The sequence below is a fragment of the Diadema setosum genome, chromosome 4 (assembly GCF_964275005.1).
Source record: "Diadema setosum chromosome 4, eeDiaSeto1, whole genome shotgun sequence".
Taxonomy (NCBI): Eukaryota; Metazoa; Echinodermata; class Echinoidea; order Diadematoida; family Diadematidae; genus Diadema; species Diadema setosum.
In genome coordinates, this window is record NC_092688.1 from 21,722,731 (window position 1) to 21,744,631 (window position 21,901).

Genomic DNA, 21,901 nt, shown 5'->3' on the forward strand with positions numbered 1-21,901 from the left:
AGATGCACTTTTCTATCAGTCACCCAGTCCATAATATGAAGTGCTCTATATATGGATTTTTATTCAAGTAGGGCCTAATTTCAAATGTCTTCAAGGTATCTTGTATCATTGTAGAGTTTTAGTGTACATATTAGTGCATACCTGTGAAAAGTAGTCATGATCTGTCTTGGGCGCTTATACGTGTCAATTGTTAACAAAATTATTGATGACATGTTTTTGTTTCTCTCTCTCTCTCTCTGTTCCAGATTTTGGCTAGAGCAGATCAGGCAATGCAGCAGAGATTAGGACAGAACGTATCCCTCTCGAGCCACGAGGCAGAAGTTAAAAGCTTCGCTCAGTACCTCGCAACTCTGATGACTAGGATTCCGGAAGGCCAGGAATGGATTGACTACAGCCAGCAGGTGCTGGCCCTGACTCTGGAGTTTGGCAGTAGGCGCTGCCTTCAGCAGCAGCAGCAGCAGCAGCAGCATCAACAACATCACACTCAACAGCATCAGTACAGTCAGCAGCAGCAACACAGTCAGCAGCAGCAGCAGCACAGTCAGCAGCAGCAGCACAGTCAGCAGCAGCAGCACAGTCAGCAGCAGCAGCACAGTCAGCAGCAGCAGCACAGTCAGCAGCAGCAGCACAGTCAGCAGCAGCAGCACAGTCAGCAGCAGCAACACAGTCAGCAGCAACAGAAGCAGTACTTTTATCAGCCACAGCAGTACGTTCACCATCAACAACAATACCCTCCGCAGCCGCAACAGCTATACCCTCCACATCAGCTAGAGTATACCCGCCAGCCAGCTACCCTGCAGGTAGAGCCAAGCGCCACCAGCACCACCACCTTGACACCTACGACCACAGGCAGTGATGGCATAAACTCCAGTCTCGGTTCGCTAGTGAACTTCTCCGGACGTGATTTCGTAGCCAGCCCAATCACTTGCCAGACCAGTACACCCACCACCACTACTTAATCCGGTTAAAAACTCTAAAAACAATGTTATATTATCGTTTGTGTAATTTTCTTATCACATGTTGTGTTATCGATTTTACGATTCAGAATTCACGAATAACCTTCCTTTTATATGGGTACTTACATGTTTATACTCATTTTACCAAGAGAAGAAACAAGTGTGATATAATTTCAGTTCATAGGTATGGAGTTATCTTGCAAGTTAGTAAAGTTTGAAAACTTGTTTTTACATTTCACATTGAAACCCTACAGAAAACGTAGACAAGATAAGTTTTTTTTTGTGTGTAATTTTTAACGACATCTTTTACATTCTCTGTTGTTGATTTCAAGAGCTAGAATTCATGAATGGTCATTTCCTTTTCTTTTTAAATTTGCGTACGTATGCTTATACTTATGCTACCAAGAATAGAAATAAGTGTGATATAATTTCAGTGCATAGGTATGGAGTCACCTTTGCAAGTTAGTCAATTTTGAAAACGTGTTTTTTGTCTTATTTCGTACTGAAACCCCACAGAAAAACCTAGACAAGAGACGGTTTTGCATATTGTAGTCTATAACTTTTTTATTTCATTTGATTGTAATTTCGTGTGTTGTTGATTTTGAGGTTTTTTAATTCTTTTTTTTTTATTTCGGTATTTATGTCTTTACTCCCTTACCAGGAAAGACCGTCTGATATGATTTGGTTAATTAGTATAGAGTAAACTATTATACACTTGTATGTTAAACAAACACTGTCATGTACGTTTCATGTTACAAACACACATAAAGAAGGTACGTAGATAGAATAGGAGAGGGTTTTTTTTATTGTAGTTTATTCATATTTCTTATTGGCATTTCCGCTGTTGTTGATCATTTCAGTTCACAAGTATGAAGTTGAATTGCCAGCAAATGCAAATGTTTGGAAGCTGTAGTAATCATTTATTATTACATTTTATACAGATAACTCGAGATAGACTCGAGACTGAGTTCGTTACATTGTAATAAATGTAATTTTCTTATATCTTTTGTGTCTTGTTGATATTTGATATAAAATTGTCTTCTTTTTTTCATTTCAGGATTTATGGCTTTTCTCATATATATATTACCAATAAACTGTAAGTAATTTCATTTATGGAGTGCACTCTACATGTGAATTTGGAGGGAGGAAAGGTTTCTCAACTCAACTACACAATTTTGTGTAATAAAAAAATTAATTAACTTAATAAAGAAAAAAAAAGAAAAAAAGAGTTCAAGACCAGTCAAATCCACGTTAAACCACAACATTTTAATAAACAGATTGGTCCTGACCTGACGCATTTTCCCGTCCATGAAAGGAATCTGGAATGACAGTTGTCTCTGCACTGAACTTCTATTACCTTTTTTTTTTTCTTTTTTTTTTAAGGAACGCACTGTGTATATTTTAATTTGCTTCAGTAGTTAACATAAATATGATGTTGTCATTTTCTATACCGTTGATTTTGAGATGTAATAAAACACTATTTTATCCTGGTATATATATGTATGTCTACCTTCATTCTATGCCAACTGATTATGAGTTCAACATAATTTCAATAGAGAAAGAAATTGTATGCACATTGGGGAAAACTCTTTTTTACATGTCACATTGAACCCCTGCAAAGATAACTCGGATGTTTCTTTGAATGCATTATCATTTGTAACAGACCAAATAAACCGGATTTTGTAATCTGGTCTATCCGTGAATCTGAAACCACAATGGATCGAAAATACATAGCGAGAGACATTGTAGATAATTAGAATTGTTAAAACCACAACTTTCGGTGATCGGTACCCTATCTAGAAACAAAATGAACTCACGGTATTTCATCAGTAACAATTTCACAGGGATCAATAAACAAGGTCTTACGATAGTTCTTATTCATTCCCAAGGACCTGTAATTACATTCTTCACAATCATAATGCGCATACCAACAAAACCACGGTGAACAAACTGAACTTGGTCATACTAATCAAACTTTGCCTATTATTGACAGAACACTTCTTTTCTGCGCTGAATTTGTTCTTTTTCTTCGATAAGCATAATACACATTACGTGACACAATGGCGATAGGGACGATTTTGTAGTGTCAAAGAAATGAATTTTACGTCATGATGTCAGAAAAAAAATGGAAATCCGATACACAATACTGTCAGAGTACACTTTTCTGCTAAATCATAGAAATGAGATAGTCATGACCGAGTTGAGCGAGATAGAGCTTCCGAGAACTGGAGAGGGGGGGGGGGGACCCCAGAATGACCCTTCAAAAAAATTGATATTTACACATAATGATAACGTCATAACTTTCCATCATCAGTCTTTGGCATTGCCGAACACAGTTCAAAATCAGGTAGATCTCTTCCTGTACTTGTTCACATCAATAGCCTTGTCCTGCCAAGAAACCTTGCCAATTGTGGCATAGTAGTCTCTGAGATAGTCTCTCTGGGCTCTAGCACTTCTGGTTCCAACATTTCCTCCAACAACTTGCAAAGAGGCAAGTGTGTCTTCGGACCTCCAGCTTCCATCTGTCCACTGGTAATGGTCTGCATCAGTCTCTTCTCTGTCAGCTCTTCTGGCGATCTTCTGTGGTGTTCTAGCGGCTAACAAGTTGTGGAGACAGCAGCAAGCCAGCACAATCGTTTCCACATTTTCAGGCTTCTGGAGCATTGTGGTTAACAGGCATCTGAATCTGTGTGCTAATATGCCAAATGTATTTTCAACTATTCGCCTTGCTCTTGAGAGACGATAGTTGAACAATCTCTCAGGCTTCGTCATGTTCCTGGTGGCATAGGGCTTCATCATCCAGTCTTTGAGGCCAAAAGCGTCATCCCCCACAAAGAAAAAGGGGATTGGATGATCATCGTCGTGGAGGTAGGGCTGCTGCTCCCTCTTCCAAAGCTGAGTACAGCTCACTATCTTTGAAGATTCCAGCGTCTGAGCAGCTGCCATTTGAACCAACATCCAAATACATGAATTTGTACTGGGAATCCACAACTGCCAACATTACAATAGAGAAATAGCCCTTATAGTTATGGTAGGCGGATCCTGAGTGAGACGGAGCCTGGATAGCCACATGTTTGCCGTCAATTGCTCCCGGCGTGTGGTGGAAGTTCCATCTGTCGGAGAAGCCCTGGGCAACTTCCTTCCACTCTTCCTCAGTTGTAGGAAGCTTGATGCATTCTTCATGCAGTTCCTCATAGATGGCCTGGCAGACCTCTGGCACAATGGTCGAAATGGTGTTGGGTGCAACACGAAACCCGTAGGACAGGGACTTATAATTATCACCACTGGCTATGTATCTCAATGCAATGGCCAGCTTCAGACCAGGCTCAAGAGCTCGTCTTAGGTTTGTGTCCTTCTTCTGGATGCGGGGGGTTAACCTCTCAACAAGCTCCTGAAACAGGCCAGGATCCACTCTGAGAAAGTTCTTAAAGCTCTTTACATCTCCATCATGCAACTGCTGCAAGAGCTTTTCGTATTGGCCAAAGTCTGTCCTCTGCAGCAACCACTCTCTGACCCAAACGGTCTTTCTTTTTTTCTTTCTTTCTTTTTTTTTTCTTCATCTTCTCTTTTTCTCTTTTGCTGCACGATAGCTGTAGCTGCAGCAGCTAGGCAAAGAAGCTCTTCAAGGGTAGCCGCACGTTGAGCTTCTTCTTGGCAGAAATTCATTTCCATGCTTTTGAAATCCATCTTGAGCGGTGGTCACAAGATATCTGGGTGCAGTGGAAGGCTGTACGCTCGTTTTATGGGTCTGACTATGCATAATCGCCTGGTAATTTTCCAGGTCGCAAGGCATTAGCAATTGTCGCAAGGGATTTGCAAACAGTTGCTAACATTTGCAAAACTGTCGCTAACATTTGCAAAACTGTCGCTAACATTCGCTAATAGTCGCCACCTGTGTTTCGCAAACACTTTCGCAAACGTTCGCTAAAGTGTTGCTAATTGTCGCTAAACATCGCTAAAAGTCGCTAACTGTCGCCAGATAAGTTGGGGAATCTCAAATTCGCTTCGTTCGCCGCTCAGTGAGATACCAGTTTCAAGAAGACACAGTGAAGACAGGAATTCAGGAACACATGTACAGTTTATTACGCAAAGAAGTGAACATTAACAACACATTGAAAATATATCATACACGGGCTACTTGTTGCGGACTATGTCACACAACGGCCACTTTATATGCCTCTCCTCCTATCGCGGAATGAGGAGGCACTCCCGTACGGCCGTGGTCAACGCGGAAAATACTCGCAGTAGTCGTTCAAATTATTTACAATGCTGGCGTGGTTATTAAATTCGTACAACGATTATACATTTTAGCAGTATCTCTTGTACATGGTTACTTTAATTCGGCATGTATCATCGGTCTAAACCGGAGTTGGTATTAAAATAATCCAAACTTGCCCATGACAAACAAGTAACCACATATCTAATAATAAATGTTAAAACTCATAATAATGCACTACCACATTACAGCGTTTGCCCAACGTTCCAATAGTGCCCACTTTCTATGCTATAGGCACAATCGATCATAACAAATTATAATCGAAACGGTTAAATCGAATCGGTTCCACCGAATATCGTTACAATATATATATATATATATATATATATATATATATATATATATATATATATTATATATATAGATGTAATACACATTCCATGGAGCGTAAAGTGGGTAACACTATAGGGAAATACTAAATTCGTTCTCAATTTATATAGTTTTTCGCTATCCCACACCTTCCCCGGCCAGAAAAGTGGATAAAATGCTGTCACCCCATCCCCTACCAAAAATATTGCCTTTTTCGAAAAATATACATTCAAAGAGTGCAAGAAAAAAAGTTCAGCACCAAGGGTCGACCGATATCATGTGTATATGGGTGCCACCTAAAATGACCATTTGTGGGATAAATTTCATAATTAATTTTGACCATGCGGTTCTGCCTCTCCACCGCTCCGACTGTGTTGTAGCTTTCCTTCAGGTAAATGCCCTGCAGCTTGGCAACACGAGTTGTGCATGGCATCCCACGAGTCTCTGTGTCGAAGGACGTAATCGTCTGCAACATCAGTAACTGTCCGCAAATATCCGTAAGCGGACGAAAGTGTTGTGATACGTTAACTTGCGGTTGATTTCAGATACTTACGGTGGACATGAACGAACGCAAACGGACGGGAGGTAAAATTTTTTGCGGAAGGTCTGCGTGCAAGCTACGGGTATCGTTACGTTCAGTTACGGATAGTTACGTTTAGTTACGGTTACTTGCGTAAGTTTGCATCCGTGGAGTCCCTCTGCGAAATTTTGAACATTTCAAAATTTCGCAGGTTTGGCGCCGTCATTTTGCGCTTCTTTACGGATGAGTTACGGACAGTTACGTCTACATACGTCCCTGCGGATGCCTGCGTCCACGCTGCTTCCCCCTGCGACCACTCATCCGTATCTATCCGCGGCGGACGTAACCCATCGTAAAGCACTGTGTGACTGGGGCATAAAGAAACGCAAAATGACGTTGCCAAACCTGCGAAATTTTGAAATGTTCAAAATTTTGCAGAGGGACGCCACGGATGCAAACTTAAGCAAGTAACCGTAACCAAACGTAACTATACGTAGCTGAACGTAACTACCCGTGGCTTGGACGCAGACCATCGGCAAAAAAAAAAAAAAAAAATTACCTTCCGTCCGTGTGCGTTCGCTTACGTCCACTGTAAGTATCCGAAATTAACAGCAAGTGAACGTATCACAACAGTTTCGTCCGCTTACGGATATTTACGTCGGCTACGTATGCCGCGGACAATTACGTCCTTCGACGTTTTCCCTTTTTCACTCGCATGGGAACACAGAAACTCGTGGGAAGCCACACAACTCTTGTTGCCAAGATGCAGCGGCCTTACCTGAAGGAATGCTACAACACAGTCGGAGCGGTGGAGAGGCAGAACCGCATGGTCAAGTTATGAAATTTCTCCCACAGGTGGCACCCATATACCATGTATACTCATGACATCGGTTGACTGTTGATGCTGAACATTTTATCTTGCACTCTTCGAATGTATATTTTTCGAAAAGAGCAATATCTTGGGTAGAATATGGAGTGATAGCATTTTATTCACTTTTCTGGCCGGGGAATTTAGGTGTGGGACAGGAGCAACTATATAAAATGAGAACGAATTTAGTATTTCTCTATAGTCTTACCCACTTTACGCACCATTGAATGTGTATTACTTTTTTTTTTAATTGTACTTGGGTGCGGGAGGGGTGTTTGAAAGTCTTGATGTCTTTTTTTTTTCCTGGAAATTTAATAAGCATTGCTTTATTATAAATATCTTCTTAACATAACCCAGTAAGTCATGAATATCGCTGAACAACGACAGCGTAACCACAGTTTGTCTGTTCCATGGCTGTCAGTAATATTAGGGGGTTCTTACTCTAATGTTTAACTTATCGATCTATATAGTATTTTATTTGTGGTATAATGATGTTATATATTCTTCACATTTATGACGTTTATTCATATTTGAGTCGCACAAACAAAATTCAAACTTCAAATTCAAAATTTCACATATCTTTTATTATTGTAAAGCAAATTAAAGGGGGATTTTTTTCCACAACAAATGTGATAACCTTGCTGTCATAATACATTGACTTAGCAGGGATCGTAAGAGAAAACCAAAGTGCCCATAATTATTCATAACAATCTGTAACTATCCGAAAATATCCGCAACTCTCCGCAAGTGTTCAGAACTATTATGTGCCAATTCGTAAGAATATCCGCAAGTGGACGCAAGTATTTGCGTCTGGTCGTATCTGTCCGTATCGCCTGCATTTTTTCCCCGTATGTTTTGAACAATTTTCTGGTGACGGTAAAGGATCCGCGGGTGTCCGCTGAAAAAAATAACTTTTTTGGACGTAACACCGGACGCAGAGCATTATGTGACTGGGGCCTTAGTCTTATTTCTCACACGTCACGAATCAACAGTAGATCTTCGACAATATTATTATTTGAGCATCATGTGGGAATCTGGTAACAGCAGGGAAAGCTGATATCAATATCAAACACTTTCAGTTTCTAACATGGCATTTATTTACTTCATGGTCTTTAACTCTTTATCTACCGGGAGTTGCTGGTATCCACAGAAAGTCTTTAGGGATCCAAACCTAACGTATGCACCATAATAACATAATACATTAACCCGAAATCAATGTGTGTGTATCAAACACACACGAGAAACATATATCCTACAAATCTACACCTCACTTTCATCATCACCAAATTTGAACTCAATTACTTCAACAGTATAAAGATAATCACTCAATATCACCATATACCCCAGATTTCATCAGAATTAATTCAGAGCTGTAGAAAAGTTCGCGACGTAAACTTTGCGACGAACCGCCCGACCGCCCGACCAACCACACACAATTCCTGTATACCTTCTTATACTCTTTGGATATGCGGGAGCATAATAATAATGATAATAATAAATACACCAAAAACTAATCATTACAACTTATCTAATTACTCTGGCATTATACGTGTGAATGGAATCTGGGACAAAAGCACTTCTAAAACGGGTACGCTTTGTGCGAGGAGGACAGAGTCTGATACTTAGTACCTGATCTGTTCAGGCAATAGTAACCGTACAGACGGTGTGTTAAATCGGTCATGGTTTACCTTGACCATCATTCTTTCCACGTGTAAATCCTGTACCACTGGCAATTCCAACCCAATGATATTTTGCCACTTTCGCGGTCTATCGATTCTATAGCCTTGTCCTTTTGTGTAAGATTGCCATAAAAACAAATCAAGTTATACATGACAATAGATTGGATAAAGGAATTGTAGAAAAGAACCATCAGTGTTCTATCCAGCCTCAGTTTGCTCAATTATTGCCTGATGATTGAGGATGTATTTCGGACAGCAGCTGGTGACTGCATGCAGCTGTGGAAAAATTATGGAAATGAAATGCCTAATGTGATTTTTTTTCATTGCGTTAGGGTGTTACCGATGATGAATCTTTATTTGCTGTAACCTATTATAGATAATGAAAATGTTAAAAAGAGATATCCGAAGAATAAAAAACAATGGTAAGTTGTGATTATTAATTTTATTATTCCATTTGTTAAGTTGATTTCTGATAAGGTGCATTGATTCTTGCAGTGTCTAAACTTGGTCCCAAGTCCAATTTACCCATTGTCTAAAAAGAATGATTACTTAGCCATCCATGACCGTGTATGCATAAATATCATTTTGAAGAGGAGTATTATATGGTTTTAAGATGTTGCTACTCACTTTGGTGTAAAGTTAACACAATCTTCACAAATTTAAAATCAAATCTTGTTGCGTGTTTTTTTTTTTTTTTATACGCACTGTATAAACAAAGAGACCCTAATTAAAGGATGGACCCACCTTATCTGCCCATCACTACACATGTATTTTCTTTTTTCAGTCCAAACCGATTTTGTATAATGTACTTTCAATTTCTCTTAGAATCGTATGCTCTCTATTTCAAATGTGCTTTCTACTTAATTCTTGCAAAACGTTAAATTTTCAATCGCCCATCTCAACCAAAACTATACTGTATCTCTTTAGAATACCTTGCCTGTTTGAAGTAATCTCTGTGTATTGATAGACCGCCTCCCCAAAAGAGAAACACACACACACACACACACACACACACACACTCATATGCACATGCACACGGACACAAGATATGATAAAGACAACTGAACACACAAAAACAAAATTCATCCCGTCATCTTTAGTTGTTACAACTGAAAAAATAATGAACCAAACGAACATGCATGTATGACGTTGGCGATTATATTGGTCGTTATATCGCACTAAAATGATTAGACTCTGTGCCCTGAAAATAGACATTAAAATGAAGGTGGACTATTTGAGCTCATAGTATGTTTAATATGAAGCTCCTAGCATGCCGAACATCCCAATTACAGTAACTCATTCGGTTATTCTGTTCAAATTATTCAAATCAGAGAGAGGTTGGCATGACCAACGTCACATCGTGCAGAACTCTACAGAGCAGAGTTCTGTGACTGTACCATGGCCACCATGACGACGATAGAGATAAGGGAGGGGAAAAAAAAAAGAATCGCTTTGTAGTCCGGGTTTCAAATTGGCAACTTTGTTCGGTTGGCTGGTCAGAGGGATTTGGAGAAGTTCATTGGCTGTAGAGGGAGACTGGAAGAGTACATTTTACTGAAGGGGTGTTTCCATTACCACTTTGTATACATTGTATACGGAAGAGACCCGGATCGAATCGGCGGCGGGGGATCGTATCGGCGGTGAGGCAAAAATCCCGCCGATTGGATCTGGGGGATCTGATATACCGGCCAAAGTCCGCCGATAAGTTCCGGCGGAACTTATCGACTGGCCGGAACGGATCGCCTGTGACACGGGCGTACAAACGTCATGCAATAATTATGTCATAATTGTTACAATCACATTTCTGCTTCCTCCATTTTTTTTCCTCAAAATTCAGGGGGGGGGATGATTGTACAGGCCATCGCCCCCTCCTCCATTTCAGGGGGGGGGGGGGGGATATATCCCCCATCCCCCCCCCCCCCGGGATCTGTTTAGATTCAGTCATGAAACAAAGGATTCTAATCGATATGACTGCATTCTCATGGATTGCGGATGAAACAGTAGACATCAGAAAGAAGCCACACATGTCTAAAGGAAATGATATGTGAACTTTGAATTTCTTTAGCAGAGTAAAGAATAGTATAGGTCCTACATGTTACGGCACAAATTGTCGCCCCTGCATAGATTGCAAATTGCGACAATTTGTGCTGCTTGTGCAGTTCCCAATTTTTTATCTCAATAGCGACAATTTGTGCTGGCAAAATGAAACGTAGCTGCACAAATTGTCGTCGGCTATGCACTATGAATTGTGTGGTTGGAGTGGTTGCTGCAGTGTTATGCTTGGATGGGGTGGGTATGACTGGTAAGTTGTGTATATGTGTGTGTGTGTGGGGGGGGGGGCTGCATGGTATGTGCTGTGCATGATTTGTAGGTGCGTATTATGTGACTTTTGTATGCGTTTGCGTTTGCGCATAGCTGTGTGTGTGTGTGTGTGTGTGTGTGTGTGTGTGTGTTTGGAGTATGATAATACAATAATATGTGGAAACTGTGCATGTGTGGTGGTTGCATAGTGGTAGTGGTTTGTTTGTTTGTATAAGTGTGCCTGTATGCGTACGTGTGTTTGTTTGTGTTTGTGTTTTGATGTTTGTGCGAACGAACTTTTTGGCAGCAGGCAGTACTGTGGCAGTGAAAATGCCTTCAACGTGTATGAGCACGTGTTTATAGAGTTCACAGCGGCGTTGATTTCAAAATAGTTTAATAACTGGGTGTGTCAATTACAGCGGTGAGGCGGGCTAGGAGAGAGAGTAAAGACCGAGAGAAAAGGCATACGAGGGAGGTACCCTCCCTAAATGTTATCTGTCTTTGCTTATTTTTTTTTCCACTGTGTTCGTATTCTTCCATCAGTCTTAACTTCAACTTCCATATCACTATTCTTCGTCCCAGGTTAAGTTTGGCATGCTTTATGCATGAGCAAATAATTTCTCAATCGTTAATGGATTTTAGCACAAACGAACTGCCATATGCACACCGCAAATACATACGTATTTATAAACAAACACGAACAAACACTCAAACAAATCCTCATAATGCACATAAACCACCTCAACACACATTCTTCCATGATATGCAATAACACGCACACACACACACGCACGCAAGGAGGTTTTATACATGGAGTTCCAACTGGTTGTAATTATTCAAACAGTTGTCAGATTTTTATTGATGTACAAAAGAATTCCACAGGTGCACTTGTGCCTTTGATAATCGATGTTCGACGCCGCCGTCTTGCTGAGCAATCTGAAGATTTATTTTGAACGTCATCATAATGTTGGCCATATTTTGCCTATTTATGTATCAAATGAAATGAAATTTCACTTAATGATAAAGCATGTAAAACAAAAGTCAATTCCATCCAGAAATTTGCACAAAAGACATTATAGTGTAAATCAGAGCTGTATCATGTGAAAATGTTTAAAACTGTACCATCCTGGAAAGCTGCATGGTTTTATTACTTTTCGACTTAATTTCCCCAATTAAAAGTAATATGGAATAAACTTCAAGTATAATTCTTTATTGATAGATATGTCAGATTAGTGCCCGCATATGCCCAGTCGAGTAATTTTCAGCTTTATTTCAGCATTTTTTGCTCAATTTCTGTTCGCGCATCCTCGTGTCTGTACCACCTACCTTTTATTAAGAAGGGGTAGCGAAAAGTAATTACCATCACAAAGACATATCTTTCTTTGAAAGTGGCTGGTGATTATGCAATGAGACACTAGTCCATTGTCTTCCTGTCTGTGAGTCAGCTCCAGTTTAGCACATACTTAAAATATTTGTTAGTGACGGCATCAAACATGAGATCAAAGGGAATAAAACTGTTGTTACTCCATGTATAAAACCTCCTTGCAAGCACGAACAGATTTTCAATTATCATGTGCGCGCGCACATACACACTTCTTTGAAACCTCACCGTGACTTTTTACATAGGTTGTTTGCATGGATGTAGCCATGCAAGTTATGTGTTGGTATTTCAATGACTATGTCAAAAATGATATTACCCCAAAAATGTGCTTCGAGGGCGGGCGACAATATGTGCCGTCAGCTCCATGCACAAATTGTCGACTGTGTCAGGGGGCGACAATTTGTGACGGGGCGACAATTTGTGTCGCAACAGTACGTGCAATGTACTGACGGTAACGGTACAGCAGAAGATTTGGGAATTATGAAATGATCCATCTATTCCGTTGCAATTGTGGCGGTCATCTGAAACACACACACTCACACACACACACGCACACATACGCACACACACACACACACAATCACACAAACACACACGCCCGCACGAGTATGCACCTCTCTTCATCACATTCCTTTTTTGTAAGTTCATTACCAGCGCTCTCTCTTAACAACTAGAGTGTCTACCAGGTATCTTGACGTTTTCATTGCGTTATTGTGGACACATTAAGACATTGACACACATGCTGGACACATTGAAGGATTGATTGAAAGTGAAGTATTGTTTGTGCAACGATTGTTTATTGATGTCACTGAATATTTTCTGAGCCAACCTTTATATAACACCTTGAATTTACTGTGCTTTTTTACAGTTTTTATTATGTCTGATCGTATAAGTCAGTGTAGTTTGGAGGTAACCATTTTTATATTCAATCAAAAAAAAAATAAAATGATGGTAATGAATTAGCAAGCACATTGCATTCAGCCATATACGTCGCACTATTTAAAAAAACTCCCATTAAAGGGAAGGTAAACCCAAAGAGCAATGTGGATTGAGTGAAAGCAGCAACATTAATATAACACATCAGTGAAAGTTTGAGAAAAATCGGACAATCGATGCAAAAGTTATGAATTTTTAAAGTTTTGGTGTTGGAACCGCTGGATGAGGAGACTACTAGAGGATATGACGTATGAGTGGACAACAATACAAAGAAAATATAAAGGATAGTCAACAAAAATTCACTTTTCTAGAATTATGAAAGAGCAGTGGACCAACCGCTTTCAGAAAGCAGGGGGAATAATTGCTACCCTTAACATATGTCAATATCAAGTTGATGGAATTTGTAATTTTCATGAAAAATGGATTTTTGTAGTATTTTCTTTATATTTTCTTGATATTGTAGTCCACTCATACGTCATAACCTCTAGTAGTCTCCTCATCCAGCGGTTCCAGCATCAAAACTTTAAAAATTCATAACTTTTGCATCGATTGTCTGATTTTCTTCAAACTTTCACTGATGTGTTCTACTAATGTTGCTGCTTTCACTCAATCCACATTGTTCTTGGGGTTTATCTTCCCTTTAACTCTTCCAAAGAACATAAAACGTCATTCCACTTTATCACTATTCAAGAATTGCCCTCTAACCTGCTCCTCCCAAGGGAAAGATCAAACATTTATCATCATTGTCACACTGTACTTATATGAATATGATTAATAAAAGTTTTTTTTTGTCATTATTGTTTTACACTATAGTCTGACTCGAATAGAACATTTCGGGCTTTTGACTAAGATACTTCTAAAATACTTTCCCCTTTTCTTACTCAACCTATTTTCCTCTTCTTTCTACTCTCCCAGATTTCCCCGTGTATGTTAAAATATGTCTATGTATATATATTTTCCCATCAAATTTAGAAATTATTTGCACACTGAAATTTACATAATCTATGTGTTGATTTTTCTCTCTCTTTTACGTGTATATTACATGATATTACATCAATATAATGTATAATCATAATTTATATAATCTTGCTATAAGCACTGCTTCTCCTTGGGTTCTCAAATATATGGAAATAAAATCATTTGAATCATTAGAATATAAAGTTAAACTATTCTTTTTCTAATGAATGTATAGAAACTTATGTAATTTTGTGTGTATTTTTATTATACTCATCAAATGATGATGAATAAATTGACTTGAAATAAATTGGATTGAACGGAATTGAATTGACTATTAACATGATTAACCTAAACGGTTTACCGCCAATCCCCTATCAACAAATGATCACTAATACTCAAACAAAACTAGGAAATACAACCAAATAAACCAGTAAGGTATGGAAGTGAGTCCATAAATTATACCACAATATTACATTATTTATAAATACGTATCGATTTAAGCTTAGTATCAAGTGAACGTTCAATAATCTTAACACACACTATGGCTGCTTTGTTCGTATCACTCTAAGAATTTTCGCGCAGTAAGATGAGCATACTGGCGTAGAATATTCAGTACTACAACAGAACAGAAACCATATAATTATCATCTCAAGATGCTTCTCAGTGTGCTTACTCAGAGAACACATTTTCTGTAAATCGAGTAAATTTAGATGTGTAACATGCATAAATCTTCAATTATGTCTTAAAATTTACTGTTATCAGTAGCATATTATTGTCCCACTCGATAAATTTGAGAGCAGAGAAGACACATACCTCTGCAAGTCAAATATGATAGCTACTTCACATAGGACACTTTCAAACAAACGGGGATGGGTTGAAACTTCATGAGGTGCCACAGGGAAATAAATGTACTGTACATTGTAGTACACAGTGGTACAAGCATATTTGGAGAAAATTGCAAACATTATTTCTATAGCTGTCACAAAGAAACATACACACTCATATATACATATATATATATATACATACATACATACATACATACATACATGTATAGGCTTACAAGGAGATAGAAAAAGGTAATGTCCATCGTATAACAAAATGAAGACATGGAATTATGTGTTTTATTTTGTTTTATATTTGACACAAAGACGTACTCCGCTTGTGGTCTCAGTTTTGGGGATTTCGTTTCGGAGACAATACAAAACTATGTGAATGGATTTAAGAATGCCGCCATAGTGCAATTCTTAATTCAGTAAATGTATACGTTTTAACATTTGTGATAGCTGGCGTGTATAATACCGGAAAACTGTTTCGTTGTCTGTAAATATTTTCAAAGAAGAATGTTTGGTTTTTTTAATGTTACTCAAATCGAAGCTCACGATCTTGAGTAAGAAATGGTGGAAAAATGACATGCTTTGGCATTCTGTAGGTATACATGTAAGCAAATGTATTTTGGCATATACTCTAAGCATTCTTGCATGCCTCCATGTAAGTGAATATTATAGTCATTAAATCGCAACATCATTATCATTGCTACATGATAAGGGATTGTACACCTTTATACTGGAAATGTGAGTGAGAGTGCACGACTCTGGTTGTACTTTTAATCCCATTCAGAGTCATTGACCACTTTGTCCATTAATTGTGTTATGTTTTATTACCTCATGTTTAAGCATTTAGTTTTATTTGGTGCTTAACTCGTCTTAACGTAAGAAATGGAAAAAAAATAATTAGAACAAATGAAAATAAGTTAATAAATCCTGGATTTATGTAGAACCATACACAACATTGTGAGTACAGCATAATGCATTGCCATCCTTCAAGTAAGGATTCATGTGTCATTAACATTCATGTACAGTTCCTCTTGCCATGCTGGTTTTGAGTCACAATTGCCTGGCCGTTTTGTTTTGTCCACCTCTGCATACCATTCCTCACAAGGTGGTGGAGCAGCGGACGACACTCCTCTTGTTTTGTCTACCTTTGCATACAGTTCCTCACAAGGTGGTGCCGGTGGAGTGGACGACGCTCCCACTGTTTTGTCCACCTTTGCGTATAATTCCTCACACGTTTTAGGTTTTGAGGTAAAGCAAACTGAGTTATCAGTTCCATGGTGGGCATTGAGGTCGTTTTCTCTCATTATTGGAAGGGAGATATCGTTGGCATCCTTTTGAGGTTTAAGTTTATTGTATTCTGAGTCGAACGCGTCAGAGTATTGCAGCTCATTGCTAGTATCAACTTTATTACGTTCTTCGGGTTCTAGTTGATAGTAAAGAATGTCTTCAGGAGGTTCGGCTGGTAAGAAACCCTTACTGGTATCACAGGACGTTGTGTTTTCTCTATCAGAGCAAACTCTTTTCTTTGAAGTGGAACCGGAGGCTGGTTGATAACGATTGATGTGATTGTACTCCTGGCCGCCATGGATAATCTGAGCATGCTCTTTAGAGTCGCTTAATTCTGCATACTCATTTGCCATTGTCCTGTTGAACTCAGACTCATCGACAACTTCGGCTTCATAAATGTGCGTGTTGCAGGGGCTGGCTTTCAGTCTTCGAGCGCAAACACCTTCAGACCGGATGCCAAAGTCCAGCGAATTGTAACAACTGTCATCAAACAAGCGAGCTCCAGAAGGAGGTCTTAATAATACTGCACCATTAGTCATCCTATTTTTTCTCAAAATGTCAACATCTTGGTATTCGTCGTCCTCAGAGCAACCCATTGATTGATTCAGTGATGTTTCCTGTAGACCATAGTTTTCAGAACAACTATGTATAGAAGTTAACGAAGTGCTGACAGGGGACTTGACGCTGCTCAATATGGGTAGCGTACAAGAGGAGATTTGCTCCACCTGTGCGGTCTGAGAACGCACCTTCTCTACCTCCGCTACGTTTTGATAGATGTGATATGGGTCTTCCTGATGAGATGTGGCGTCTCTGAATCTGTTGCCCTGATTGTAACGGAAAGAATGACCTACAGCACCATCTTTAGTACTAATGACTTTGAGTGAATCAACATTATCCGCCGCGCTCTGATTCTGGCTTAAATTTCCAACAGGATGCATGTGTATTTGTTCGTCATTGGAGCGATCGTTCGTCTGGTTCAAAGTTTCTGACTGCCTGCGCCTGTTCAAAGGGAGGGGAAAGACAATTAGAAATAAGCGGCTGCCATTAGATTGTATAACACTGCTTTATTGATTTGATTTTTTTGATTTTTTTTTTTTTTTTTTTTTTACTGCGAAGCATACATCTCAATTTTATTCATGCTAAACAGAAGCTCTGGGGAACTTAAAAGACTTACATAGAGTAAAATGAGCGGCAGAAAACAACTCTCCAAAAGACAAAAAATCAAGTTGAATACATTTTTTTTTTAGTTAACCATTTCCGTTGGCTGTGTACATGTATATGGATTTTTAGAAAAGCCAAAAACCTTTTCTTTTTTTTTCTGCACACATAAAAAAGACACTGTATACAGGTTTTTTGGCCCATCACACACACACACACACACACACACACGCACATGCACAATCACGAGCAACATCCAATATAATGCTCACAAATTACACTCCTTATGTATGAGAAAATTCGCAATTCAAAGAAATCTTATAACCTTCCCATTGCCCCGTTTGAGTGTGTGTGTGTGTGTGTTTGAAGACTTACGCTTTTTGCTGATTCTTGCACCGAATCACGGCTAGTACTACAAGCAGGACGAGAGCGACACACAAGGCGATCCCAAGGCTGTACGTCATTATTGTCGTTTCATGTGGCAAGTTAGTTACTGAAATGAATAGATAGATAGATAGATATATAGATAAATAAATAAAGAAAGAAAGAAAGAAAGAAATAAAAAATAAAAATAAGGCAAAAGTTTGGCATAGGTACGATGGAGGGAGGAATTGGGAGGAATTCACAAACAACTACAACCACAAAATATGGCAAGATGTGAACAACTTTCGTTCTGTCTACCATCATCATAACGATTTTTTATGACCACCAAATAGACAACGTGGCTGATTTTAATATTATCGTATGATTTTTCATTTCTGCTGTGCTGTGAAATACTGCCATGAAAGCATTACACGATTTTTGTCTCAAAGGATTGATTCAAATTGGCCAGAATACTGTACTCGTTTCTTTTAGCGCTATTGATGTGTTCCATTGTACATGCCTTCTTTACAGTGCAATATAATTTTTTTGCATCTTAAAGATTGTGAAGAGTACTACATGTCTGTTTACACGCAGTTGACATAGGGCCTATAATCCTTCTCTGCCTGTTGATCTTCGTGGATTGTATTGTCTACATGACAATTAGAAGGAGCGATCATTATATAAAATAAGCCACCAAATGTATTGGACTATACTCACTTGAAGGAGACGTGGTGATTGGCATCGCTGATGTTGTCGATGTTAGAATAGTCTGCCACCTGTTTACGAAAAGAAGAGGAGAACGACATTGGTAGTAAACGAACCAATTATGTAATATATAAAAAAACAATGCTTTTGGGGGGCCCTATTAATGTTCATAAAAATTCAGACATGAAAAAATATGGATTTACCTATATTGCTATCCTTGAAACGTCATTAAAAACTCTTGAAAAAAACTTTTTTTTTTTCAATTCGAGAAGGCAATTCCCGAGTCAGTTAGATGACAGTGAAGCAAACGACAAGCCGTTCCCTTTTCCTGTTTTCCGGCGTACACACATGTACATACACACCCACACATTCATGACGTAAAACACAGGTACACACGAACGCAATCGCACTCTGTCTTTTACAACGCACTCAGCTTGCACTTTGTAATACAACATTACTGTACTCACTAGTGATGTCTGTAATTCGTCTAGATGCTGTTTTCATGTTTTTATCTTGCCACTCACTGCCTGTAAAAAATAAAAATAAAAATCATCCATACAAACATACACAGTCTTAAAGAAGAAGTAGTAAATGCAATCTCCTCTGCATCTTGTAGGTTTGGAAAGCGGGAAACTGTTAAGTTTGCAAGTATGCTTGAACTACCCCCCCCCCCGAAAAAAACCCAAACAAACCTGATTTGTCATTACCAATGACCCATCGCCTTTTACGAAAGGCTATGTGAAATTATAGTGGTGATGATTTTGAAGGGTAACCCCAATACAAGAGAGCCGGGGGTCTCGCGCTCACCTGAGTATCACAAGTTTACTTTCCACGCTTATATGCATACTATTTCCTGAGACCATATTATCTTAATTAGGGGTGTGAACAGCTTTGAGGGCCTCTGTAGGTCGTGAAGTCCATGTCTACACTGGCAAAAGTACCTGAAAAGTAGGGCCCTTCATGCTCATCCCCTGAATTGTCTTGAGGGTTTTTGAAACTGTGGTCACCAACTCACTCATAGCATGAACGTAGCGTATAATATCACTTCTACAGACAAGAACATTCACGCCGAGATTCCTTATTTGGGGTGCTTTGTCTTCCCCTATTCAACGGGGCATTGTGCCCTTGGGGACCTCCCAAGTGGGGAAATTGTGTTCATTTGTCAATATATATATAATATACATATGAAGAGTTTGTTTGCAAAAACCGATAAGTCCATTTTTGAAGATTTTGAAGTACGGTCTCTGTCATAAAGTACAAAATAATACCTTTTAAATGATATATTGGTCACTACATATAAAGGTACATTTTTGAAGTTATGGTCAAAAGAAGCAGAAATTTTCTTATTATTCTCTTTATTTTTCTTGACCTTTATTCGCAAATATCTCCATTTGACAAATATGGACTTATCGGTTTTTGCAAACAAACTCTTCATATATTCCTCACTCTCGAGATAACCCCTGTCAAGTTGGTGAAAATCTTGACAGTCGCTTTCAAGAAGAAGAGGAAAGTGTAAAAACGGGCAACAACTCTAACAATTTACTGCCGCCCCCCCCCCCCCCCCCGGATGGGGTAAAGAATGGTACCCATTTGAACAAAGTGGAATCCTAACCCCCTATGATGAAAATCGGTCATGGGTTTTCAAGAAGATGACAATACGACTCATGACTCAAGACCGACGCCAAAAAACGAATGATCGCAAGAGCTCTCTTGAGCTTCTGCTCAGGTGAACTACTATTAAAGCAAAGAGAAGAGCTTGAACATTTTTTTTTTTTTTTGCATATTTGACATTATTATAATCATCTCTGTTTGGTGATCTTCGTGGACTTGACTGTACACATGACAATAGGAAGGGTGTTTTGATGTTCAAATAATTTCTGCACTAAACATATTCGACTATACCCACTGGGAGAGCCTGAATTCGCTGAACTTGTCGATTCTAGAGCGGTCTGTTTGTGGTCTGTTTAGGAAAGAAAAAAGACAAGGACTTTGGTAGTATACAAACCAGTGACAGAGAACTACGTGATTGCTTTTTTTATCTTCATACCCAACATGTTCATTTCGAATCAGACATCAAAAAATACAAATGCACCTATACTGTCATCTTTTCGAAAAATGTTGTCGTTTAACAGGAAAAGACTTTGCAAATGATAGTAACACTTATGCCATAATTATAATGCGAAAGCAAACAAGATGCTGGAATCAGACGTGTTCTTTTCTACCATTTCCAGCACACACTCACACTCAACACAAAAGCACTCGCGCACGGGTACGATGCACTCAACTTGCACTTAGTAATACATTTGTACTCACCAGAAGTTTTGTCTGTAATTTGCGTAGCTGTTGTTCCCATGTTTTCATTTTGCCTCCCTGTGCCTGTGGGAAAAAAAAGCAATCATACATTACGTGCACGCTTTTCACAACAGACTGGTTTTTCCTAAGTAAAATGACTCATCGGCTGTGTGATAGACCATGTGAAATTCTAGTTATGGTGATCGAGAACTTACGTATGACTCATGACTCACGACCGACGCCAGAAATGAATGGTCGCAATAGCTTACTTGAGCTATTGCTCAGGTGAACTGCTATAAAAGCAAAGAGGAGAGCTTGAACGTTGATTTTTTTTTTGTTGTTGCCATAGTTGACATGTAATCATCTTTGTTTGGTGATCTTCGTGGATTGAACTGTACACATGACAATAGGAAGGAGGTTAAGATGTCAAAATAATTTCTGCACTAAACGTATTCGACTATACTCACTGGGAGAGCCTGAATTCGCTGAACTTGTCGATTCTAGAGCGGTCTGTTTGACATCTGTTTAGGAAAAGAAGACAAGGACATTGGTATAGTATAAAAACCAGTGACAGCAGATGACTACGTGATTTTTTTTTTTATTTCTTAATACCCAACATGCTCATGTCGATTCAGGCATCAGAAAATACAAATGCACCTATACTGTCATCTTTTCGAAAAGTGTCGTCGTTTTTATAGGAGAAGATAATTCTGTGTAGCGTGCCACATTAACATAGGGGAAGCAATTTTGAACAAGTCAAAATCAAATGTGCTCTTTTCTGACAGTTTCAACACACACTCACACTCAACACGCAATCTCCCCACCATTTGTACGACGCACTAAGCTTGCACTTATACTCACCAGAAGTTCTGTCTGTAATTTGCGTAGTTGTTGTTCTCATGTTTTCATTTTGCCTCTCTGTGCCTGTAAAAACCAGTCATACATACGTGCATACTTTTAACAACAGACAAAAGCCTTTTTGACAGACCACGTAAAATTCTGGTTGTGGCGATTTTGATGGGATACGTACCCTTTGTCATAGACAGTGGCGTATCTAGGGGGGGCAAGGGGGGCACG

The 21,901-nt window shown here is 39.0% G+C and overlaps 2 protein-coding genes across 2 annotated transcripts; both read right to left on the reverse strand.

Annotated features, from left to right (window-relative positions):
• Nucleotides 1-3,810: 3,810 nt before the first annotated feature.
• LOC140227704 (putative nuclease HARBI1) lies at nucleotides 3,811-10,017 on the reverse strand. Its single transcript, XM_072308116.1, has 2 exons — nucleotides 10,006-10,017; nucleotides 3,811-4,347 (listed from the first exon to the last, which is right to left on the reverse strand). Exons 1-2 carry the CDS (start codon nucleotides 10,015-10,017, stop codon nucleotides 3,811-3,813), a joined length of 549 nt encoding a protein of 182 aa, XP_072164217.1.
• A 5,900-nt stretch (nucleotides 10,018-15,917) lies between these two features.
• Nucleotides 15,918-18,569, reverse strand: LOC140227491 (uncharacterized). Its single transcript, XM_072307890.1, has 3 exons — nucleotides 18,545-18,569; nucleotides 17,840-17,957; nucleotides 15,918-17,305 (listed from the first exon to the last, which is right to left on the reverse strand). The coding sequence occupies exons 1-3, from the start codon at nucleotides 18,567-18,569 to the stop codon at nucleotides 16,018-16,020; spliced, it is 1,431 nt and encodes a 476-aa protein (XP_072163991.1). The 3' UTR covers nucleotides 15,918-16,017.
• Between the last annotated feature and the right edge of the window lie 3,332 nt (nucleotides 18,570-21,901).

Excerpts from the sequence above, each read along its gene's own strand:
- LOC140227491 (XM_072307890.1), bottom strand. The coding sequence starts at position 18,569 with ATGCCAATCACCACGTCTCCTTCAA. Across the intron at positions 17,958-18,544 it reads AATCACCACGTCTCCTTCAA|TAACTAACTTGCCACATGAA; the intron begins GTGAGTATAGTC and ends TATTCATTTCAG. Across the intron at positions 17,306-17,839 it reads TGCAAGAATCAGCAAAAAGC|GCGCAGGCAGTCAGAAACTT; the intron begins GTAAGTCTTCAA and ends CCCTTTGAACAG.